This window comes from Anticarsia gemmatalis, chromosome 30 (assembly GCF_050436995.1).
Source record: "Anticarsia gemmatalis isolate Benzon Research Colony breed Stoneville strain chromosome 30, ilAntGemm2 primary, whole genome shotgun sequence".
NCBI classification, from domain to species: domain Eukaryota; kingdom Metazoa; phylum Arthropoda; class Insecta; order Lepidoptera; family Erebidae; genus Anticarsia; species Anticarsia gemmatalis.
This window is the reverse complement of record NC_134774.1, coordinates 4060110-4086079: the sequence shown is the minus strand read 5'-3', so window position 1 is coordinate 4086079 and position 25970 is coordinate 4060110. Positions and strand designations below refer to the sequence as shown.

The 25970-nt window shown below is 45.2% G+C and overlaps 1 protein-coding gene across 1 annotated transcript in view; it reads left to right on the top strand.

Annotated features, from left to right (window-relative positions):
• LOC142985630 (uncharacterized) overlaps positions 1-25970 on the top strand; it is a 56094-nt gene that overhangs the window by 17185 nt on the left and 12939 nt on the right. The window contains exons 14-37 of the mRNA XM_076133915.1: positions 342-426; positions 1337-1415; positions 1534-1598; positions 2315-2481; positions 2986-3066; positions 3493-5917; positions 6481-6601; positions 7120-7245; positions 7668-7762; positions 9210-12082; positions 12814-12896; positions 13479-13580; positions 14360-14467; positions 15158-15301; positions 16075-16173; positions 16583-16744; positions 17914-18140; positions 18658-18793; positions 20453-20612; positions 21138-21235; positions 21680-21799; positions 22389-22617; positions 23635-23754; positions 25790-25923. Coding sequence (XP_075990030.1) covers positions 342-426; positions 1337-1415; positions 1534-1598; positions 2315-2481; positions 2986-3066; positions 3493-5917; positions 6481-6601; positions 7120-7245; positions 7668-7762; positions 9210-12082; positions 12814-12896; positions 13479-13580; positions 14360-14467; positions 15158-15301; positions 16075-16173; positions 16583-16744; positions 17914-18140; positions 18658-18793; positions 20453-20612; positions 21138-21235; positions 21680-21799; positions 22389-22617; positions 23635-23754; positions 25790-25923 — 8039 coding nt within the window. The remainder of the gene's footprint in view (positions 1-341; positions 427-1336; positions 1416-1533; positions 1599-2314; positions 2482-2985; positions 3067-3492; positions 5918-6480; positions 6602-7119; positions 7246-7667; positions 7763-9209; positions 12083-12813; positions 12897-13478; positions 13581-14359; positions 14468-15157; positions 15302-16074; positions 16174-16582; positions 16745-17913; positions 18141-18657; positions 18794-20452; positions 20613-21137; positions 21236-21679; positions 21800-22388; positions 22618-23634; positions 23755-25789; positions 25924-25970) is intronic.

Here is a 25970-nt window from a genome sequence, read left to right as displayed (position 1 = left end):
ATATGGTTACGAGCACGAATAGATGGTCTGAAATTTCCCCTAAAGATGGTCCGATTATACCCTAAGGCAAGGGTTCCCAAACTTTTTTAGTCCAGGACCACTTTTCTATTATTTTTGTTAGCAGGGACCACTATGTAAGTATATTAAAAATAAAATGAAATAAACATGAATGAATTATGAATTAAATTTAAAAGTCATTCGCGGATCATATTTTGACTTCCACGGACCAATGGTTGGGAACCAATGCCTTAAGGTGATCTAAAAGGCCTTAAAATCTGTTGATGTTATCGAGATGGATGCATGTATGTACATATGTTTGTATGTATGTTTGTATGCGACAGTGAGCGCGTGGTCGGGCTACAAGCACCGCTGCGACTGTCTCACGCCGCGAACTTTATGTGCTCAGCAGAGGAAACAACTCCTAAGGTAAGTATACACTAGTTACAATATACTTATATACTGACTTACTAGAGGAGCTCGTGCCTTAGTTAACAACAGCCGCGCGGATCTATCCCTGAGGTTAAGCCATGCTTGCCGAGGTTGATTTGTGGATGGGTGACCATCTTATATATATCGAGTTCCTCCGTGTTTCGCAAGGCACGTTAAATTGTGGGTCCCGGCTGTCATTTTTGCAGATCTTTGACAGTCGTTAACAGTAGTCAGTAGCTTGAAAGTCTGACAACCAGTCTTATCGAAGGGTATCGTGTTATAACCCAGGTAATTGGGTTGTGGAGGTCAGATAGACAGTCGCTCCATGTAACATACTGGTATTCAGCTGCATCCGGTGAGACTGGAAGCCGACTACAACATAGCTTAGAAGAAAGGCTAAGCTGATATACTAACTATCTTACTAATAAACATGGTATAAGAAATCAAGTTTCTGAATACACTAGCAGATAGCCGTGTGGTATAAGTTCGTACCTCCCACACAAATGGTCAACGGTTCGAACCCGAGGCAATACACCAATAGCCGGGTCCGAGCGAGCAGCCTCGCAAGGCAATTGGTGTCTTGGTCTCTTTTCTTTGAGATCGAAATGAGCGGGACCGAGGTATTGCCTCGCGAGGCCGCTCGCTTAGTCAGAACCCGGCTCATGGCTTTTCCAAGTTGTGTGTGTATTAGAAATAATGATCACTTGTTCCAACGGTGAAGGAAAACATAGTGATATAACATTGCCTAAGAGTTGTTTAGAACAGTTCTTGAAGGTATGCAAAGTACCTAACATTTGGCCAGCGTGGTGGACTCAAGGCCTAACTCTTCCTCGTTTGGGAGAAGACCCTTGCCCAGCAGTGAGACAGTAATGTGTTAAATTAATTTATTTATATGTATGTTTTACAGAATCTCATTCTTCGGTATGATGCAAGCTGTGAATGAGTTCAACGGAGCCAAACCTGGGACCGCCGCCGACGGCGATAAGGTAACAAACCTATCTACTTTACAACGTGCAGCGTCGGCAACTGAAAGCAGTGGCGTAACTACAGGGTGGCAATATTAATATTTATTTTATTGTCTGTATGTTTGTTTGTGTTGTGCAGCCGCCGAACGAGGAAGCGCCCGCCGCGAGCAGAGAGTTGCAGCAAGGAGATGGCACCGGAGCCAAGTGAGTATCTTGTATACAATACTAACTTATACCCGCGACTTCGTCCGCATGGTTTAGTGTCTTAGGACTTATTTTATCTCCTTGAGGGTAGAATTGATCAAAATCCTTTCTTAGCGGATGCCTACGTCATAACATCTACCTGCATGACAAATTTCGATTCGACAAGTATGGGATTTATGAATATTTCTGTTTATCTATTCAGAATCAAAACACGCTATTGAAAAGATAAACTACCGCTAAAAGTAACTCAGATACCGGGGGTGAGTCAGTCACCTTTGAGTTATCAACGCATAGTCCAAACCACTGGATCGAGCTGAATTTTGGCATGCAGATAGATGTTATGGCGTAGGCATATCGCTCACTTGCGACGACAATGACGAAAAATTTAAAATTGTTATTTTTAGTTATTCGAAACCGCCTTAATGCGCTCTTTATTCTGGGAAAACGCGATATTTTTTACTCCAAAAATGGCGGCGTAACGAGAGAAAGTGACGCAACTATCGCAGTGTAGCACTAGCGACGATCAAATGTTTAAAAATGGTACTTATACTGTAAAGTTGAGGTTTTCGAAATGTCACATCATCGTCGCAAGTGAGCGATAGGTCAGACAGTCACCTTTGTGCAATATTATTTAGATATAAAGATTTCTTCAATTTCGAGAGGTCGTGATTGCAAGCTGAGTGAAGAAGGGTGTTAATATAGTGTTAATATTGCAGACCTCCGGAAGAGCGGGAGGGTAGCGGCGAGAGTGGCACGGCGGAGAGCGGCGAGGAGGCCACCGCGGACAGTGGCGACAGCGCCGACAGTGGCGACAGCGCCGAGGGACAGCCCGCGAACGACAACGACAATAGCGACAGTAACCCCACCATCGACCTGGACGACTGTGAGTACCGAGACGACATGGCGACGTCGCCATATACGTATCGTGTGAGAGTTATACCAGTTATCTTATTTGGCGACGTCGCCATATGCCTGTCGTGTGTAAGTTATGCCAGTAAAGTGGTTTGGTGACGTCGCCATATACGTACCGTGTGAATGTTATGCCAGTAGACTTATTTGGCAACGTCGCCATATACGTATCGTGTGGGAGTTATGCCAGGAAACTTTTTAGCGACGTCGCCATATACGTATCGTGTGAAAGTTGCCAGTAAAATTGTTTGGCGACGTCGCCAAAAACGTATAGTATGTAAATTATGCCAGTACAGTTATTTGGCGACGTCGCCAAATTCAGAAACACTAAAAACCTATTTCAGTTACAAAGCTACCATAATATGTTCTCTTTTTCATTTCGCTAATGATTGAAAGAAACAAAACACTTCATAAGCCTTTCATAACTTCATATATTTTTATGGATAAGAGACTTAGAATAATATTGGTATTGTTGCAGACGTGGCCACCGGCGCGGAGGGGCAGCCGGCGAACGATAACGACAATACTGACAGTAATCCCACCATAGACCTCGACGATTGTGAGTTAAATATTATATTTTATTAAATAGTCCGACAACTTATCCCACCATTAAGAGCGCGTTCCCACTATGTCGTGACGACAGATAGTCGTGTAGTTCAAATGTCGTCTCTAGCTGTTCCCATTGTAACGACTGTTTGTCGTCAAAAACTGTTATCGTGGAGTGACGACGGCATTTTATCGTTTCACGGCAGTCGCTGTATCGTTTGCACATCATTAGCAAGCTACCGTTAGATCGTCGCCGAGATTTTGACGGGCCGATGTGCCGGCAATATAAAACACATATGCACTTGTCCACACGCTGCCGTTGCCGTCGCACCGTACAAGCTAAACTAGCGAAAGCAAAATATTAAATTCGGCCCGAAACGGACAAACGCCCTAATACATATAAAAAGCTATTTTTTTACACGCTTACCTTATTTTATAGTGTCGGACTCGGACGCGGCGTCAGGCACAGCATCGCTCGGGCTCTCGACATCATCCTCGCTGGACTCTGCGTCGGAGCTGCTGCTGGCGGCCGCGGCGGCCGTGGAGTCCGGCGGCGAGGACGGCGAGGCGGCACCCGGCGAGCTGTGCCGGACCGTCCGGCACCTCATGCGGTCCATCGCGTCCATCGAGAGACTCATGGACCGCGTGCTCAAGCACTGCGACGAGTGGCCCGCCCCGCCCGCCAGGAACGACCATGAAGCTAGGTGGGTGTTTGTTTGTCGTATGCTGTGCCGGACCGTCCGGCACCTCATGCGGTCCATCGCGTCCATCGAGAGACTCATGGACCGCGTGCTCAAGCACTGCGACGAGTGGCCCGCCCCGCCCGCCAGGAACGACCATGAAGCTAGGTGGGTGTTTGTTTGTCGTATGCTGTGCCGGACCGTCCGGCACCTCATGCGGTCCATCGCGTCCATCGAGAGACTCATGGACCGCGTGCTCAAGCACTGCGACGAGTGGCCCGCCCCGCCCGCCAGGAACGACCATGAAGCTAGGTGGGTGTTTGTTTGTCGTATGCTGTGCCGGACCGTCCGGCACCTCATGCGGTCCATCGCGTCCATCGAGAGACTCATGGACCGCGTGCTCAAGCACTGCGACGAGTGGCCCGCCCCGCCCGCCAGGAACGACCATGAAGCTAGGTGGGTGTTTGTTTGTCGTATGCTGTGCCGGACCGTCCGGCACCTCATGCGGTCCATCGCGTCCATCGAGAGACTCATGGACCGCGTGCTCAAGCACTGCGACGAGTGGCCCGCCCCGCCCGCCAGGAACGACCATGAAGCTAGGTGGGTGTTTGTTTGTCGTATGCTGTGCCGGACCGTCCGGCACCTCATGCGGTCCATCGCGTCCATCGAGAGACTCATGGACCGCGTGCTCAAGCACTGCGACGAGTGGCCCGCCCCGCCCGCCAGGAACGACCATGAAGCTAGGTGGGTGTTTGTTTGTCGTATGCTGTGCCGGACCGTCCGGCACCTCATGCGGTCCATCGCGTCCATCGAGAGACTCATGGACCGCGTGCTCAAGCACTGCGACGAGTGGCCCGCCCCGCCCGCCAGGAACGACCATGAAGCTAGGTGGGTGTTTGTTTGTCGTATGCTGTGCCGGACCGTCCGGCACCTCATGCGGTCCATCGCGTCCATCGAGAGACTCATGGACCGCGTGCTCAAGCACTGCGACGAGTGGCCCGCCCCGCCCGCCAGGAACGACCATGAAGCTAGGTGGGTGTTTGTTTGTCGTATGCTGTGCCGGACCGTCCGGCACCTCATGCGGTCCATCGCGTCCATCGAGAGACTCATGGACCGCGTGCTCAAGCACTGCGACGAGTGGCCCGCCCCGCCCGCCAGGAACGACCATGAAGCTAGGTGGGTGTTTGTTTGTCGTATGCTGTGCCGGACCGTCCGGCACCTCATGCGGTCCATCGCGTCCATCGAGAGACTCATGGACCGCGTGCTCAAGCACTGCGACGAGTGGCCCGCCCCGCCCGCCAGGAACGACCATGAAGCTAGGTGGGTGTTTGTTTGTCGTATGCTGTGCCGGACCGTCCGGCACCTCATGCGGTCCATCGCGTCCATCGAGAGACTCATGGACCGCGTGCTCAAGCACTGCGACGAGTGGCCCGCCCCGCCCGCCAGGAACGACCATGAAGCTAGGTGGGTGTTTGTTTGTCGTATGCTGTGCCGGACCGTCCGGCACCTCATGCGGTCCATCGCGTCCATCGAGAGACTCATGGACCGCGTGCTCAAGCACTGCGACGAGTGGCCCGCCCCGCCCGCCAGGAACGACCATGAAGCTAGGTGGGTGTTTGTTTGTCGTATGCTGTGCCGGACCGTCCGGCACCTCATGCGGTCCATCGCGTCCATCGAGAGACTCATGGACCGCGTGCTCAAGCACTGCGACGAGTGGCCCGCCCCGCCCGCCAGGAACGACCATGAAGCTAGGTGGGTGTTTGTTTGTCGTATGCTGTGCCGGACCGTCCGGCACCTCATGCGGTCCATCGCGTCCATCGAGAGACTCATGGACCGCGTGCTCAAGCACTGCGACGAGTGGCCCGCCCCGCCCGCCAGGAACGACCATGAAGCTAGGTGGGTGTTTGTTTGTCGTATGCTGTGCCGGACCGTCCGGCACCTCATGCGGTCCATCGCGTCCATCGAGAGACTCATGGACCGCGTGCTCAAGCACTGCGACGAGTGGCCCGCCCCGCCCGCCAGGAACGACCATGAAGCTAGGTGGGTGTTTGTTTGTCGTATGCTGTGCCGGACCGTCCGGCACCTCATGCGGTCCATCGCGTCCATCGAGAGACTCATGGACCGCGTGCTCAAGCACTGCGACGAGTGGCCCGCCCCGCCCGCCAGGAACGACCATGAAGCTAGGTGGGTGTTTGTTTGTCGTATGCTGTGCCGGACCGTCCGGCACCTCATGCGGTCCATCGCGTCCATCGAGTGTTTGTTTGAACGCGCTAATCTCATGAACTACAGGTCCGATTCGAAAAAATCTTTCAGTGTTAAATAACCCATTTATCGAGGAAGGCTATAGGCTATATATCATAACGCTACGACGAATAGGAGCAGAGTAACAGTAAAAAAAAATACAAAAATGGGGAAACATGTTGACCCATTCTCTCTTATGTGACGCAAGCGAAGTTGCGCTTTGTAGATTTTTATAAACTGGGACCCATTCAGTAGTCGCTTTTGCCCAGCGACCATCCGACATGCGGCAGATGTAACCGGTATGTATGTATATAATATTGAAACCAACACAATTGATAAAGGTTTATTTTAGTTTTGCAAACTTTTATCAATTGTGTTAGTTTCATATGAAATAATAATCGAAACTAGTTCAAATTCCCACGTTCAATGTTACCCAAATGATTCAAAGTTACCCAAGTTGACTGTATGTATGTATATTAATTATAATTTGTATGTTTGTATCGCAGGAAGCGCGTGGACATGGGCCTGTCGGAGGTGGACCGCAAGCTGATGGCCATGTACCGGCGCCTGCCCGAGGTGCACCGCCGCCAGCTGCAGGTCTACCGCAAGCAGAAGAAACTGTCCACCGTGAGTGTAGTACTAATGCCTTATAGACTAGACTAGACCGCTGCGTGGCTCAGTGGCTCAGTGGTTCAGCTCACTACCACGACAGAACGCAAGCAGAAGAAGCTGTCTACCGTGAGTGTAGTACTAACACCTTATAGACTAGACTAGACCGCTCCGTGGCGCAGTGGTTCAGTGCTTCTGTGGTTCAAATCACCACCACGATAAAAATTGTTTAAATTACTTTGCATAAATAAATTTAACCCATTAGGCTAAGTTCATATAACCGCTCGGAGCTGAATTTTCGACCGAGCGGTACAAGATCGAAGTAAACAGCTAGTATCGTCTATCGGTCATATGAACTTAACCTTAATATCCCACTACTGGGCAAGGGCCTCTTCTTGTAATGAGGGAGGGGTTAGGCCTTGAGTCCACCACGCTGGCCAAGTGCGGGTTGGGCACTTTGCATGATGACTGATATATTAAAAAAAAATATGTAAATTTGTTAACACCATAGCTCTACTCAGTATTCTCCCTTGCAGGTGTGCATGCAGCTGGTGGGCGGGCGGGCCCCCGCGCCCCCTCCCCCCGGCTCGCCGCCCCCCGCGGCCCCCCCACAGCCGTGCCGCGCGCTGTGCCCCGAGTACCACCTGCAGAGGTTCAAGGAGGTAAGCGCTTACTATATTATTATATACTACTAGCTGACCCGCGCAACTTCGCTTGCGTCACATAAGAGAGAATGGGTCAAAACTTTTCCCCTCCCCCTTTAATACGGTAGTTAACTACCAGTCAAAACTTAACTAACTTAACTACCGTATAGAAATACGACGTAGTGACGTCACTATGTCATATTTTCGATGGTATCAAATGAGTGTCTCATAAAATCTTTCAGTCAACATTATTTACTAAAAAAGCTACATAGTCTAAGCATTTTAGATAATTTTTTTACGAGTTTAATATTTTTTTGTTAACCGAGTCAAATAGCCAATTGAGAACTCCCTCCTTTTGAAGTCGGCTAACTAAATAAGCTTTGAACAATAACATACTTTTAAAACGTTGACTTAAGTTATTGTATGTGAATGTATAACAGGTTCGACGCAAGGTGATGCACATGCGCGACCAGCAGCTCTACTACCATAGACTACGGATGTGGCTCGAAGACCAGCTGCGCCAGGAGAGAGAGAGGTAATCCATACTAATATTATAAATGCGAAAGTAACTCTGTCTGTCTGTCTGTCTGTCTGTCTGTCTGTCTGTCTGTCTGCTACTCAATCACGCCTAAACTACTGAACCAATTTGCATGAAATTTGGTATGGAGATATTTTCAAACCCGAGAAAGGACATAGGCTACATTTTACCCCGGGAAAATGACGCATTTCCCGGGAAAATTCAGTTGGCGAACGAAGTCCCGAATAATCAATATTATAATGACATTGCAATAACAAAATTCCGTTGTCATGGCAACTGTTTTAATGGCGGATATGCCTTAGTGCGACTTCGTTGTATTATGAGATATAATTGATATAAATAATTTTGCGATATTTTTCGTATCAAATTTTTATAACAACCTCATGTCTGTACATATAATGATATTAAAGAAAAACTAAGATGGGGGATGTTCATACAACCAATAGAAGCCAAAAATATGATTTTTTTTGTCTATCTGTCTGTCTGTTCGTTGTTTGCTTTTCACGCAAAAGCAACTGGACGGATTTTGATAAAACTTATTTTATTATATAGCTATTAGTCCTCGCTAACATATAGGCTATTTTCTTTGGAAATTCGCTCTTTAAGAGGGGTAGAAAGAGAGGAGTTTATACGAAACTTCGTCAGTTTTGGAGCTAATTCGTTTAAAATTAATATTTGGCAATATGATTAGAAATTAAAAATGAAGCAATAAAGTTTTTTGGAAATTCTGCCTTAACGGGGGTGAAAAAGAGGGGGGTAAGTTTTTATGAAACTCCGTCGGTTTTGGAGCTAAATCTATATAAAATTAAGTTGTTTAGCAAGCAAGTAGTCATGATCTCCTGGTAACTGTGAAAAGGTTTATAGAGAGTTAAAAAAGTGTGAGCGAAGCTACGCGGGTCAGCTAGTGTGTTTATATTATATTATTTCGGGGAAAAGTCTTTTCGCATTATAGTATGTATGAACTTGTAATAAAATCTTATCTCTACACAAAAAAAGCTCGATATTTGGGTACTTCACGAGCTCACTGAAAGAAACCTAATGAACCGTGTACTCATTTGTGATTGTTGAAGCCAAACAGATTTTATGACAAGTTCATACATACTATAATGCGGAAAGACTTTTTCCCCGACCTAATACAACCGCTTTGCACGGTGTCGGGTGCGATTTCCGGGTCGAGCAATATACACAAAAATGTAAAAGAGTGTTTCTGAGGCATATTTGTCAGCGTATACAACTGACGCACGGGTCTCGGGTTTGATTTCTAGGTCGGGTAAAGTGTAATTGGACGTTTCTAATTTATATAAGAATATTTCTCAATAGTAGCCCGGAGTTTGGTAACGTGCCCGGTATATAGTAATAGGCCAGCCCTCTATTACATGGAACTAAAATAAATAGTAAAAATTACTTATATTCAGTGTATAATAAAATATATTTTTAATTCCAGTCTACCAGAAAGCAACGTGACATTAATCGAAGACCTCCCCCGCCGCAAACGTCGGACCGCCAGTCCGAAAGTGCCCCGTCTAACCACTGCGCCCAAGAGGAAACTCAAGCCCGTCTCCCCATCCATTTCCAAGCCTCACAAGATACTACAGATGCTTAAACACAAAGCCCCGGCTCAAACGACACAGCTCTTAACCGACGACATAAAGAATGATGATGATTTAATAAAATCCGAAGCGGAACCACCCGAAGCGTTTCCATTAGAAAGAGAAGACAATATAAGTGATACGGAAACTATCGTAGGAGAGAAAGAGACAGATCTATGTAAGGATATGAAGGAATGTCTTGCTAAGTTCTCGAATTTTGCGTTGAATTCAGATCCTAGTGAGACGGCGAAATATCCCGAATCAGTGAGTCCTCCTTTACAGGAAATGTCGCCCACGACCCCTGAACCGTTGCCTGTATACTCATCTAAGCCAAATCAACGATTATTAAGTGTAAAGAAATTTTTGAAAGACGAAGAATTCATCACTCCGACCCCTGAAGCACTTCATATCCCATTAAACGCCAGACGGACTCCCGTGTTAGTGAAGGAGGAAAAATCTGAAAACGACAAGGACCCTAACATATATAAATATGTGTCTTTTGGCTTAGAAATAAAAAAAGCTATGGAGGAGTGTCAAAATATAATTAATTCTTACAACAGTATTAAGGATAAAAAAGACGATGGCCAGTTATCGCTTGAACATATATGCGAAGTGATGATGACTTTAGACAAAAATTCAGCAGATTTCCTTGAAAAAATGGACGAAGACACTGAAAATTTAGACATGAACACGGCTAACACGAAACTCGCTGAATTGGTTGAAAATATGCCGCAAATTCTAGCTAATATGCCCGAAATTGCGTCGAAACTTTCAGAATTTGCAAACGCCAGTTTTGAATTACCCGAATTCGCGTCTATCATGAACAGTCTACCTGACGTCAATAATGAAGCTCAATTGACTCCTGAAACGCTGAAACAAATACGCGAACTGAAACTCAGTAAGACGAGGGACAGTGTGAAAGTGACAAAAAATACTACGAAACGTAAAACTCAGCGAAAAATCAAAAATAACATCGAACCTAATGATTTAATTGGTACAATGACATTTGAACTCGACAATAAAGATATAGTCGAACTACTTAAAGATGAGAAAGATATACAGTCTTTAATGAAAAATAAGAATAAGGAGGATTTTAAAGATCTACTCTTTTCAATCAGCGCCCAAGTCGTTATAAACAAAGTATTTGAGTACCTAAAACAAAGCAAGTCCCCAGAACTAGCGAAATGTCTCGAAGACGACAAGGAATTATTCTCTCTACCTTGTTTAAACTCTGAAATGTGTTCGAAAGCGTCAACTTTGTTCGATAATTCGGTCAAAGATGCGCTTAGTATGGACGAATTGCGGGACTTGGTGAAATCAAGGTTTAATTCGTGGAAGCACTATGTAGCTACGAAGTTTAAAAGTATACCGGTCGAGTTACTCGAAAATGAGATAGAAGCTATGTTAGATAAGTTTTATAGCTACATACAAGATTTAGCCGCGAAAAATTTCGCACACGTCAATGATAGAATTGTGCAAAAAATTGATGAGTTACGAAAGAGTGGAGATTTCAAAGATTCCGATTCGGATTGCAAGGAGTCCGTTAAACAGATTTTATTGACTACTTCTGTAGGGAACACCCTAGATTTATTAGTAATGAAGTTCCCTAAACTCACTAATGATAAGAAACTATTAGTAAAAGGATTGAAATTTAAATATATGAATGTATTATCTCGATGTGTGGAGTCACAGCCGCTAGCGAATTGGCTGATAGCGGATCCAGAACTAGCGATAACAACTATACAGGAATTAATGAATTTCGAAGTGAAAAAAGCAGAGAATGTTCCAGAATTTTCTTCTCTCAATTTGGAGAGGAAGAGAGATTATTTCATAGAACGGTTACGAGATGTGAACAAACAATACATGGAGACTCTACCTAAGAAAGCATTGTCTGGGGACGAATGGCTAGTAATGCTTTATAAATTAGAACAGTATGAAGTGAAATTAAAAGACGCTATAAACAAATTAGCGCCGGTTAAAACGACACAGACGGCATCCGAAGCTGAAATCCTAGCCGCAAAAGGTCTAAGCAAAATTATAGGGAAAGCGAGCATTCGTGTAGTCAAAAAAACCGAACCGCCTAAGAAAAAAGAGGTACCTAAAGAGGTGAAAGAAGAAGACAAAAAATGTAAAAATGACGCTTTACTAGCCAAATGCGAAGCGATTTTAACATCAAAAGGCGAGAAATCCTTACTAGACAGCTTCTATACAATCAAATCTTATATAACTCAAGGTTTACCAGTACCGGAGACTTATAAAAAGCACGTAATTTCCATATGTTCGAGTATCGACGCTAAATTACTAGACGAGGATATTGAAGATAGTTTAAAATCTGATAATAACGAGAGCTCTTCACCAGACAGTTGTAAACCACAGACCCAGGAAGAGTTAGCTAAATACTCCGCACAAGCGTTAAGAAACGCGAAACAAACTTTAAACGCCGTCGCCTTTAAGAATATAAGTCGGAACGGTCAATCGAAATCAGAAAGCGAAGTTTGTGATACACCAAAAACTGATTGTAAATGGACTAACGATTGTTCCTGCAGTGCTTGTAAGGATAACGATAGTTCCTTATGCCTGAGTAATAATATAAGCGATATTGTGCAAAAATGTATCGAATTTGATAAGAAAGATAGAAAAGTTAAGGAGGTTAAGAAGCCGGTGGTGAAGCCTAAGACTGTCGCTAAGGCTTGCGAGAATACTAATCATCAACAACATATATGTAAAGGTATGTATATAATGTATTATTAAAAAAAATAAAAAACCCCCGATTTTATACATTTTTTTTTATCATTCTTTTTATATATTGGCTAATTAGGTTAAGCCGTTCTAATATTCCTGTCCCTAGGGATATAATTATATACCGTAATATAGTTATAAAGAAGAAGTTTTGGGCAAACCGACATGGGTAGGTTAGGTTAGAAGTGGTTATTTTTTTTTAAACCACCCAGAAGGAGGAGCCCCGCGAAGCGGGGCTCCGGCGACATCTTCAAACTCTCATTATAACTATGTTACGGCATATAATTATATCCCTAGGGATATAACTATGTTACGGCTTTATCTATCTTACTGCGACATTCCCATCACCAATTTTCTCATCATACGAAGCTATTTGAGACCCCGTCCGAATTTCCTTTAATACAAAAAAACTAAATTGAAATCACTGCATCCATTCGAGAGTTATGATGCCACATACTTATGTGCGAGTGTTCTTAGACATGTTTGATAAAAATCTGTTGAGCCGTTAAAAAGTTGTAGGGCGTGAAAGTGAGGGGAGGAGAGGAAATTACTCGGATGGGGTCGCAAATAGCTTCGTATGATGAGAAAGTTGGTAGTGGGAATATTAGAACGGCTTAACCTAACTAGCCAATATATAAAAGGTATGAAAAAAAATTGTGGGATTTTTTAAATATAAAATTTATAGATATTATATTTATTATTATTTGTGTGATATTGCAGTGGGTCACGGCGGGACGGCGTGTGCGGGCGAGGGAGCCGACCAGCCCTGCACCTGCTGCTACTGCACCGTGTTCGGACACGCCGTGAGTATATCATTAAATATATAATAAATAGTTGACCTGCGCAACTTCGCTTGCGCCCAATAAGAGAGAATGGGTGAAATTTTTCCCCGAACATTAATTACTGTTACTCTGCTCCTTTTGGTCGTAGCGTGATGATATATAGCCTATGTCCTTTCTCGGGTATCAAAATATCTCCATACCAAATTTCATGCAAATTGGTTCAGTAGTTTAGGCGTGATTGAGTAGCAGACAGACAGACAGACAGAGCTATTTTCGCATTTATAATATTAATATGGATATCCTATGAAATCAATATTAGGTCGGGGAAAAAGTCTTTTCGCATTAGGACGCGTAAATCGAAGCAGCAATATCGTGATGAATGATATCGTAGTAGCATTGTGACATTTAAAAATATTAGGCCGGGGAAAAGTCTTTTCGCATTATAGTATGTATGAAGAGAGAGACATAGGGGGGGCTGAAGATGGAGAGGGAGGGGGGGGGGTGAATCGTGGTAGCAATATCCTGATAAGTGATATAATAGTAGCATTGTGACCTTATATATACCGCATAGGCCCCGTTGTACATGTTAGTCTTGTGTATCAGCCGCCGCTGACGACGCCGGTGCCGCCCAAGTTCAACGAGACGCGCGAACGACTCAGATCTATACTCAACAAGAAGAAACAACAGTGCAAGAACGCTAACAATGTAAGTCTTATCGTATGGTTAGTGGTCAACCTAGTGTCAAAGTTGTTCATGCCCGAAGGCCTTTGACGAGGCTTAACGACTGTTATCTTAGTAGACAACAACCGGGACCGACTTTTGACGTGCTCTCCGAAGCACGGAGACGCTCAGTTCAACTACCATTATGTGGCGCAGTGGTTTAGGTCACCACGCCGCTACCATTGCGTCGGGAGGTCGTGGGTTCGATTCCCGCACGGGACAATTATTTGTGCCACAAATATTTTTTCGGGTCTGGTTGTACTTTGTGTCCGTTGTTTGTATGTTTGTAATAGTCCCCGCGGCACAAGAACAATTCTTAGTGCGAGAGTTGTCTTTTTAAAAAAAGTATACTAGTTGTGAAAATAGCTTCATCAGTCGAAAATTTAAGAAGATTTATACCAACTTTCATCCACTATTTTATTTCCTTAGGAGTGAAATTTATCAAAATTCTTCCTTGGGGGATGCCTACGTCATCGTAACTTGATGCATGGAAGGTTTCAGTTCGATCATTTTAAAATTGGCAAAAGTTTCATACAAAATTTCATTCACTTATAATAATTAATGTCCCACTGTTGGGCAAGGGTCTATTCCTGCGAATGGAGGAGGGGTAAGGCCTTGAGTCTACCACGCTGGCCAAGTGCGGGACTTTGCATGCTCTCTTGAAATGTGGTTCAAAGCCTTCGTTACTCTTGGATCAAGTGGTTTCTTATAGTAATAATTGAAATGATATGTTAATGTAATGTACATATGTATGTATGTGTCAGGGCGGCGAGGCGGAGGCGGCGGGTGCTCGCGCGGTGGGCGCGGCGGCCGAGGCGCCCCCCGCGCCCAAGCCGCAGCTCAAGCCGCCGCCCGTCGCGCCCAAGCCTCCGGTCAGTACCTACTTATTCTATATCATTATTTATTTAAAGAAAATTGATTAAACTTGTACTCCTGAATGTTCATCTAAAATTGACTGCCTATGCTGCGTAGGCGTGGTTTAGTTTGCCACGCCGCTACCGTTGCGTCGTGAGGTTCTGGGTTCGATTCCCACACGGAACAATTGTTTGTGCAATCCACTAATAATTGTTTAGGTTCTGGTTGTACATACTTTGTGTCGTGACACTAGAGCAATTCTAGGTCCGGGAGTTTTAAAACAATGTGAGTGTACATGTGTATTGTGATCATCACCTTCACCATGATCATCATCATCACCATGATCATCACATCACCATGATCATCATCATTATTTCCTCACCCGCAAAAGAGCGTGTGTGTAAAAGCACCTCATATCTCCGTCCCGCTCATTTCGATCTTAAAGGAAAGAGACCGAGATACCTCTCAGCTGCTCACTCAGTCAGTACCCGGCTAATGATTATGCCTTACATCATCAAAGACTTATACCTAATAGAAAGATTGTTAAAACTAATTGGCGATTAAAAAGAGTGTCCAGGAGTTTGTTGGCAGCTCTTCTCATTGGTTCTTCCGAACTGGCGGTAAATTCACTCTCTGTATCATTGACTATCATAAGTGTCAGCATTTGACCTATATGAATAAATGATTTGATTGTTTCTCATCTCCAGGCACTGCCCAAGTCCCAGCCGCCGAACCTGACCGCGGCGCAGGTGCAACAGAAGCGCCTCTCCATAGACAACCAGCAGCGGCAGCTGGCCGACAAGATGGCCAACATGGTGGTCACCGACAAACATCCTGACAACAAACCTAAGGTATGTGATCACAACGCTCTACACGTTGGCCCCAATATTGGCCCCAACGCTATTCCTCTAGAACAGGGGCTCCCAACCTTTTCTTAGTCCGGGACCGCTTTTATATTATTTTGGTTAGCAGGGACCACTATGTGAGTATATTAAAAATAAAGTGTAGTAATGATCGTGGACCATATTTTGACTTCCACGGACCACTGGTTGTCAACTACTGGTCTAAAAATTGGTCCCAACGTTGGAACGAGCGTTGGTAGTTAGCTCGTGTCAGTTTCATCAAAGGTATCTGCGCCAACGCTCGCGATCTGACGGGACAGAACTATACTCTGTCCATTATATTATTAGTCTTTTGACGGCATGACGATTGACGTATTTAGTGATATCCTGAAGATTCTTGTATTCCTTACCATTCCGATTATAGTACTGAAAAAATTAACCCATTACTGTCCCACTGCTGGGCAAGGGTCTCCTTCCGTATTGAGGGAGGGGTTAGGCCTTGAGTCCACCACGCTGACCAAATGCGGGTTGGGGACTTTGCATGCCCTCAATAAATGTATTAAACATTTTTTTAGGCATGCAAGGTTTCCTCACGATGTTTTCCTTCACCGTTGGAGCATGTGATAATTATTTCTAATACACACATAACTTGGAAAAGTCATTGGTGTGTTGCCTCGGGTTCGAACTTGCAACCTCTTGCGTGGGAGGTACCAACTTATACCACTCGGCTATCACTACTCTAAATCGAAATTTATTTATTTATTGTACAATTTTTATTTCAGGCTCTACAACGCACGGTACCTATACAAGTGAACGTGCCTCCAGGACTGAAAGCTGAGGGGAAAGTCAATCCCAACGCGATGGAACAAATTCGATTACAGGTTGGTGCAATACACGTATTATATCTATACTAATACTAGCTGACCTGGCTTAACCAGCGAACGATGCTTTGTCGTATAGATTATACTATAATGGCTATAAAAAAATAGGGGTAGTGATAAAAAAAGAGTATTTTTTAATGCCACATTATAAAAAAATGAAAAGAAAAATTTTCGTCAAAAAAAAAAAAAGACTGGTTGTCAGACTTTCAAGCTTCTGACTACTGTTAACGACCGTCAAAGATCTTCGAAAATGACAGTCGGGACCCACAATTTAACGTGCCTTCCGAAACACGGAGGAACTCGTTATGTATAAGATGGTCACCCATCCACAGAACGACCTCGGCAAGCATAGCTTAACCTCAGAGATCGATCCGCGCGGCTGTTGTTATAAACACTGATATTGTTCCAGCAACTGAAGCAAGCCACTCAAGCCCAGTACCAGCAGCAGCTGCAACAGAACCAGCTAAGCCAGCAACAGAAGAAGCCCGAGCCCATCTACGACTTGCCTATACACAACAAGCCCACGCTGACGGCTCATCAACACCATCAGATTAGACAACAACACCAGCAGGTTAGTAAGCCGTTCGGCGGCTTAAGCCCTCCGACGGCTTAAGCGATCCGGCGGCTTGTCACTTATAAGCACCATGGCTTGTCATTGTAAGGTGTCCGGGGTCCTATACGCCCTCCGACGGCTTAAACCTTCCGGCGGCTTATTGCTTATAAGCCGTCCGGCGGCTTATAGCGACTTGTCTTTTATATGTCCCTTGGTTGATTGTCTTATATAAGACACTCAGTGGCTTATCTCATATAAGCCCATCTACGACCTGCCCATACACAACAAGCCCACGCTGACGGCTCATCAACACCATCAGATTAGACAACAACACCAGCAGGTCAGTAAGCCGTCCGACGGCTTAAGCCATTTGGCGGCTAATCACTTACAAGCCCTCCGGCGGCTTATCATCTCTAAGTCTTCCGGCGGCATATATCTTATAAGCCCCCCGGTGTGTTATCACTTATAAGCCCTCCGGCGGCTTATCACTAATAAGCCCTCCGGCGGCTTATCACTAATAAGCCCTCCGGCGGCTTATCACTTATAAGGCTTCCAGCGGCTTTTCACTTATAATCCTTCCGGCGGCTTATCACTTATAAGCCTTCCGGTGGCTTATCACTTATAAGCCTTCCGGCGGCTTATCACTAATAAGCCATCCGGCGTCTTGTCACGTATAAGCCCTCCGGCGGCTTATCACTAATAAGCCCTCCGGCGGCTTATCACTAATAAGCCCTCCGGCGGCTTATCACTTATAAGCCTTCCGGCGGCTTATCACTTATAAGCCTTCCGGTGGCTTAACACTTGTAAGCCATCCGGCGTCTTGTCACTTATAAGCCCTCCGGTGGCTTATTACTTATAAGCCCTCCGGTGGCTTATCATTTCTAAGCCTACCGGCGGCCTATCAGTTATACGCCCTCCGGTGGCTTATCATTTGTAAGCCCATCTACGACTTGCCCATACACAACAAGCCCACGCTGACGGCTCAACAACACCAGTAGATCAGTAAGCCGTCCCCGGCTTATTACTATTAAAGCACTAACTTTTCTTATAAGTGAAATTTCTAAAAGGAACAAAACAAAGCATCTCACGTGACCATAGTTAGCTTAACAATACCGTCGCTAAGTTATTGACACACCCAAAAAATTACAACCAAATTATCTATAACCTAAAACTATTATTTGTCACAGCTCCTTCAACAAAAACTTCAACAACAACAACAGCAGCAAGCCGCGCAACAACAGGCCGCGCAGCAAGCGCAACAGGCCGCGCAACAAGCCGCGCAACAAGCCGCCCAGCAAGCCGCGCAACAAGCCGCCCAGCAACAGCGACAGAGTCGCCCGCAACAACAGCGCACTACCGTGTCGCTGTCCAGTCGGGATACGAGCGTGTTCTCTACCTCGTCCGGCTGTTCCGGGTATACATACAAACATACATATTATTATTATTATATATTATATACATCAATCTGTAGGTGATCGACTGATCGTGTTCCTCCAACACAAAGGGAGGATCCTCCGACCAGGCGAGGTGATCACGCCAGCGGGCTTATCACGTATCTCAGTTGACAGCTAGTGTACGTCAAATTGTTGGTCACTATTCAGTACATTGCTGCTTTGACGTAACGTGGTCATCACTCTATTCTAAGAGAGAAAACAATGTACAGCATAGTGGCTTTTAAGTAAATGTCAGTTGAGATACGTGATAGCCCCCCTGGTGGGCCTAGGCTGCCTTGCCAGCTCTTCTCATAAGGCTGTACACTTTCCGAGCTAGTGGTAGATTCACTAATTGTAACGACTATCATAAGTGTCTATATTTGACCTAAATTAATAAATGATTTGATTTTTATTTTGATAAGATTAAGAAGATGATACTTTATCTGGTGGATAGGTTATCTGACGCTTATTAATATAACATTTGTATGTTTGTTACAGTGGGTCATGCTGGCGCGGCAACCGGCCGGAAGACACGAGAGACTTGGACGCGTTGCTGCAGTACATTGAAGGACCTTCGCGACATGTGGACCGAGGCAAGAAGCGAGCTAAGAAACAAAGGCAGAAGGCTAAAAAGGTATGAATTATTATTTACTTGAGGCCGTCTGTGACGTCGTCCGCTACCAGAAATTTCCAAAAATTCAAATTATATTTATTTGCATAAAATATGGTACAAGAGGTGGTTTACAATATAAATTGGTTGGTTCCCATGGGAATGCGTCATTTTCTCGGTGTAAAAAGTACCTTATGTCCTTTCTCGGGTATCAAAATACGTCCATACAAAACTTCGTCTACTAAGATAAGTTGTTAAGCTACGTCAAAGGCCTAGGTTGACCACTAACTATATGACAGAAGAAGAATTACTTGAAGGTGCGGCGCAGACGACAGACTATATGCAGTAGACGACGACTATATATAGCAGACGAAATTATATGCAGTAACTCACACGCGTTGTGTGTTACTGCATATAAAATAAAAAAATGTTTATTTACCAGTCACAGTCCAATTCTTAAAAACTATGCTATAATAAACTTACAATTTTCTATCTATACTAATATTATAAAGCTGAAGAGTTTGTTTGTTTATTTGTTTGTTTGTTTGAACGCGCTAATCTCGGGAACTACTGGTCCGATTTGAAAATTTTTTTCAAATCATACCATTCATATCATCACGCTACGACCAATAGGAGCAGAGTACCAGTGAAAAATGTTACAAAAACGGGGAAAATTATGATTCTCTTATGTGACGCAAGCGAAGTTGCGCGGGTCAGCTAGTATATAATAATATTTCTAGTAACTCTTCCACTAGGCTGAGCCTGTCTCGGAAGAGTCAAATAGTAGCAGTATCCAGTTTTTTGTCCCTGGTTCGATACAGTACAGAGAGTCTTATTAAAATAAAAGATAGGAAACATTAAAATATAATTGCATAGGTTCAAATATAATTGCATAGGTTTTATTTTCACGGACTAAAAAGTGCGTCACGGATAGTCTGTCGTCTGCGCCGCACCTTAAAGATAAACAGGCACATTGGGAGGCGCCCTTAGCCAGTTGCGCTCACCGGTCGGTAAACGATCTGTGGGTTAAGCAACCCCTGGCGCGGTCATTACATAGATGGGTGACCGCATAGTGGTATTTGAGCTGGGCGTCTCCGTGCTTCGGAGGGCACGTAAAAAGTCGGTCCCGGCTGTTGCCTACTAAGATAACAGTCGTTAAGCCATGTCAAAGGTCTTCGGGCTTGAACCACTTTGACTCTAGGTTGACCACTAACCATACGATAAACATCACTTTCTATCCTATGGTCGCTTGGAAGAGATTGCCTTGTGCGATAAGGCAGCTGATTGTGCATTGGAACTGTATCTAGGTTAAGTTTATACTGTTGTTATTTACCTACTTCAATATTATATAGTGATAGCCGAGTGGTATAAGTTGACACCTCCCACGCAAAAGTGGTCGCAGGTTCGAACCCGAGGCAACACACCAATGACTTTTCCAAGTTATGTGTGTATTAGAAATTATTATCACTTGCTTTAACGGTGAAGGAAAACATCGTGAGGAAACCTTGCATGCCTAACATTTGTTTAATACAGTTATTGAGGGCATGTAAAGTTCCCAACCCGCACTTGGCGTGGTGGACTCAAGGCCTAATCCGTCCCTCATTACGGGAGAAGACCCTTGCCTAGCAGTGGGACAATAATGGGTTAAATTTATTTATTTATTTTATTTGTGTGTCCGCCCAGATGGAGGCCCGGCTGGTGGAGGAGCGCGCCACGGTGTCCCGCGAGCTGTCCCGCGCGCGGCGCGAGGCGGCGGCGCTGCACGCGGCGCACGCGGCCGCGGCCCGGAGGGTGGCGCACACCAGACAGCTGCTGGACGCCACCAACAAGGGCAAGAAGAAAGGTGACCATCAGCCTAACCTAACTACATCAGTCTAGACTTCCTTCCAGACTATTCCGGCTTCCAGTATCACCGCAGCTGAATAGCCACCTCTCCACACAGTATCGCACGTTCCTAGCACGGTACAGTATAACGCTTGTGCTCTGAGAGAGCGATGTTGTTCGCGGGCGCGGGGAGGTGAGCGCGGCAACGGCTCTTTGCTTTCTCCTTACACGAGCGATTGTTGTTTCACGCGCGATACAGTGTGTGTTAAGGTGGCTATTTATATTACCAATGTTTTACATGGAGACTGCCTATCGGACCTCTACAAAACCGTAGAACTTTTAGATAGCTAAACTAAATTAAATAATTCTTATTTTTCAATATATTTGAAACTGTCGGAACAAAGATTATATAGATAAAATCGTTCCGATCATAATCCTACGGAAATGGAATCAACACAACGGTACAAAAATTGTACAAAATCCCGTTGAAGTCGGGCAGTCCGCAGTAAATAAATAAATATTTAATTAATAATTTTAATTGCAGGTAAAAAGCAGAAATTGAATCCGGCACAGCAGGCTAAAGTGCAGTTAGTTGCCGAACAACTCGGTGAAATAACTACACTCATGAACCATACGGCTAAGGTAAGATTCTATTATATAGACATTTATCTAAATATATATAACTCAAAGGTGACAGACTGCCTACCATATATTTTTTTAATTTAAAGAAAATTTCTCCTGCACTAAAAATTGGACACAAACAACGGACTCAAAGTACAACCGGACCCGAAACAATTTATTTTGAAACGCAATAATAATTGTTCCGTGTGGGAATCCAACCCACGACCTCCCGACGCAATGGCAGCGGCGTGGTGATCTAACCCACTGCGCCACGGAGGCAGTCCAGTTTCTAAGTTACATTTAGCGTAGTTCATATATTCAAATTGTCAGTTTTATATGAGCTTAAACTCTATTGGACAGATAAACTACCTCTAAATGTGCCTCAGAAACCGAGGGTATGTCAGTCAGTCAGTCACCTTTGTCACACCTGGTTACACACGTATTTACTTATATATTTGGTTTCAGGAGATGCAAGCGGCTGAAAAGCAGGTGATGGAGTGGAGCCGCCGGCTGCAGCAGTGCGAGAGACAGCTGAGCGAGGCTCGAGCTATACAAGGAAATGATACTGCACAACCAGCGACCCATGTAAGTGTACCTACATATTAGCTCAGGGAAAAAGTCTCTCCGCATTATAGTATGTATGAACTTGTAATAAAATCTTTTCTCTACACAAAAAAGCTCGATATTTGTGTACCTCACGAGCTCACTGAAAGAAACCTAATGAACCGTGTACTTATTTGTGATTGTTGAAGCCAAAGAGATTTTATTACAAGTTCATATATACTATAATGCGAAAAGACTTTTTCCCCGACCTAATACTTACACATACACATACACATATTTTACATGAAGCGACCTCCACAACACAGTTACCTAGGTTATAACACGATACTAAGTAAGACTGATTGTCAGACTTTCAAGCTTCTGACTACTACTACGTCATTTTCAAAGATCTTTGACAGTCGTCAACAGTAGTCAGAAGCTTAAAAGTCTGACAACCAGTCTTACTAGGTATCGTGTTATAACCCAGGTAACTGTGTTGTGGAGGTCAGATAGACAGTCGCTCCATGTAAAATACTAGTATTCAGCTGTATCCGGTGAGACTGGAAGCCGACTCCAACATAGCTTAGAATGCTAAGCTGATATAATATTCTAACATATTTTCTACCCACAGCCTGATCAAGCCGCCATACAGAAACAACAACAAATGCAACAACAGCATTTAGAGCAACAACGGCTTGAGCAACAAAGGATCGAGCAGCAACGGCTCGAGCAGCAAAGACTCGAGCAACAGAGGCTCGAGCAACAGCGGCTTGAGCAACAGAGACTCGAACAGCAACGACAAATACAGTTAGAGTTTGAAAGACAGAAGAATGAGAAGCAAAAGAATGCTACTATTATCAGTGAGTTTTTTGTTTAATTTTTTGTCGGAAACTTGGTTTTGACTATAGTGTAGTTGCCTACGAGTCAAATCAGCTCAAAGTCAAATATTCTTTATTTCATAAACTTTAACAAGTATTTGAAATCGTCAAAATATTTTTTATCTACCACCGTTTCGGAAAAGCTGTTGCTCGTGAGAAGAAACGGCAAGAAACTCACGGCTTGCTTTTTTTAAATGTCAATATTTCCAAATTAATAACAATGTCTAATTAACAATAGTAAAAAATATATTAAAATTAACAATAATATTCTTTATGAAATGTCAAAAACACATCTATATATATATAAAAATGAAGCCTAATATGTATAATTTTGCATATTTTAGGCGGTACTAAGTTTGCCGAATCAGATAGTTTTAGTATAGAAACACGACGTAGTGACGTCACTATACAATATACATATGTTTTCGTTGGTATCAAATGAGTGTCTAATAAAATGTTTCAGTCTGTAATAATTACAATTTCAACATTATTTACGAAAAGCTACATAGTCTGAGCATTTTAGATGAACCTTTTACGAGTGCGAGTTTAATAATTTTTCGTTAACACAGTCAAGTACCCAATTGCCATATACCGGGTATAGTAAGGCCTAGCTTTACACACACCACTCTTCGCTTGAACAACTGATGAGCGCGGCGCGTGCTCTCTCCTTTCCCTTTGCACACTCTTTAGGCTAAGTTCAACCGCGCGGTACAAGATCGAAGTAAACAGTTAGTATCGTCTACATCACCGCGTCATACCGCGCGTCGCGCTAGTTCTTGAACCGCGTAACCGCGCGGTTTCTTGGTTCTGCTACCGCGCGGTGATGTAGACAATACTAGCTGTTTACTCCGATCTTGTACCGCGCGGCTCCGCGTGGTCATATGATCTTAGCCTTTATGCGCGAAAGTGTGTGTGTGTGTAGAGCTGGCTTTTAAGTCCGCTTGTATACTTTTGTCAATAAATAAATAAGATATGTACATGAGCGCGTGTCACGGGCAGGTCGCACGGGCAACCTGGTGTGTGTGCGGCGCTCGCCGGGCGACGGCGCCGTGACCGTGTGCGTGGCCGAGCGACACCCGCCCGGCGCCAGGCAGGCGGCGCCGCGGACCAGCGCTAGTGGTGAGTGACATACTATCACATATCAACCTGGTGTGTGTGCGTGTGTGTGTGTGTGTGTGTGTGTGAGCGACACCCGCCCGGCGCCAGGCAGGCGGCGCCGCGGACCAGCGCTAGTGGTGAGTGACATACTATCACATATCAACCTGGTGTGTGTGTGTGTGTGTGTGTGTGTGTGTGTGTGAGCGACACCCGCCCGGCGCCAGGCAGGCGGCGCCGCGGACCAGCGCTAGTGGTGAGTGACATACTATCACATATCAACCTGGTGTGTGTGCGTGTGTGTGTGTGTGAGCGACACCCGCCCGGCGCCAGGCAGGCGGCGCCGCGGACCAGCGCTAGTGGTGAGTGACATACTATCACATATCAACCTGGTGTGTGTGCGTGTGTGTGTGTGTGAGCGACACCCGCCCGGCGCCAGGCAGGCGGCGCCGCGGACCAGCGCTAGTGGTGAGTGACATACTATCACATATCAACCTGGTGTGTGTGCGTGTGTGTGTGTGTGAGCGACACCCGCCCGGCGCCAGGCAGGCGGCGCCGCGGACCAGCGCTAGTGGTGAGTGACATACTATCACATATCAACCTGGTGTGTGTGCGTGTGTGTGTGTGTGAGCGACACCCGCCCGGCGCCAGGCAGGCGGCGCCGCGGACCAGCGCTAGTGGTGAGTGACATACTATCACATATCAACCTGGTGTGTGTGCGTGTGTGTGTGTGTGAGCGACACCCGCCCGGCGCCAGGCAGGCGGCGCCGCGGACCAGCGCTAGTGGTGAGTGACATACTATCACATATCAACCTGGTGTGTGTGTGTGTGTGTGTGTGTGAGCGACACCCGCCCGGCGCCAGGCAGGCGGCGCCGCGGACCAGCGCTAGTGGTGAGTGACATACTATCACATATCAACCTGGTGTGTGTGCGTGTGTGTGTGTGTGAGCGACACCCGCCCGGCGCCAGGCAGGCGGCGCCGCGGACCAGCGCTAGTGGTGAGTGACATACTATCACATATCAACCTGGTGTGTGTGCGTGTGTGTGTGTGTGAGCGACACCCGCCCGGCGCCAGGCAGGCGGCGCCGCGGACCAGCGCTAGTGGTGAGTGACATACTATCACATATCAACCTGGTGTGTGTGCGTGTGTGTGTGTGTGAGCGACACCCGCCCGGCGCCAGGCAGGCGGCGCCGCGGACCAGCGCTAGTGGTGAGTGACATAAATAAATATTATTGAACAACTCACACACGGTCATTTGATTCCAAACTATGCAGAGCTTGTACTATGGTAACCAAATAACTGATAAACATACTTATATACTTCTAAATATATACTCATATATACTTAATAGATAGCTCTCTATGTTCACTTGCTTCCTTTAGTTCAGTGCTTCCCAAAATATGGTCCACGAATGATATTAAAATTTCAAATTTTCAGATTCAGATTATTACACTTTATTTTTAACCCATTGACCGTCACGGTCGGCTATACTCGACAAATCAGAACATGTTCTCTACGCTATATTTTTATCGACATTTGCCGACGAGAGCCTCGTTCTGATTTGTCGAGTATAGCCGACCGTGACGGTCAAAGTGTTAAATATAGACATTTATACTAGCAATAATAACTCGTGGCTTAGTTAACAACAGCCGCGCGGATCGATCTCTGAGGTTAAGTTATGCTTGCCGAGGTGGTTCTGTGGATGGATGACCGTCTTATACATATCGAGTTCTTTCGTGTTTCGGAAGGCACGTTAAATTTTGGGTCCCGGCTGTCAATTTCGAAGATCTTTGACAATCGTTAACAGTAGTCAGAAGCTTGAAAGTCTGACAACCAGTCTTACCGAAGGATATCGTGTTATAAGCCAGGTAATTGGGTTGTGGAGATCAGATAGACAGTCGCTGCATGTAAAACACTGATATTCAGCTGCATCCGGTGAGAATGGAAGCCGACTCCAACATAGTTTGGAAGAAAGGCTAAGCCATGATGATACTAGCAATAATAATGTGGCTTTCAAAAGGTTAAGACAATGAAATTAAACTAACTGATATCTTTCAGTATTGACCATGCCACAAGAGGCGCCCAAGCCGCAGCCCAAGCCGGCCGCGCCGCCCACCGACGGCCGCAAGCAGACCTGGGAGCAAGCGCTAGCTCACATCAACCAACTGGCTAAAGGAGCGAACAAAGAAAAGGTAATATTTATTTTTATTCTATTCATAGCCGAGTGGTATAAGTTGTC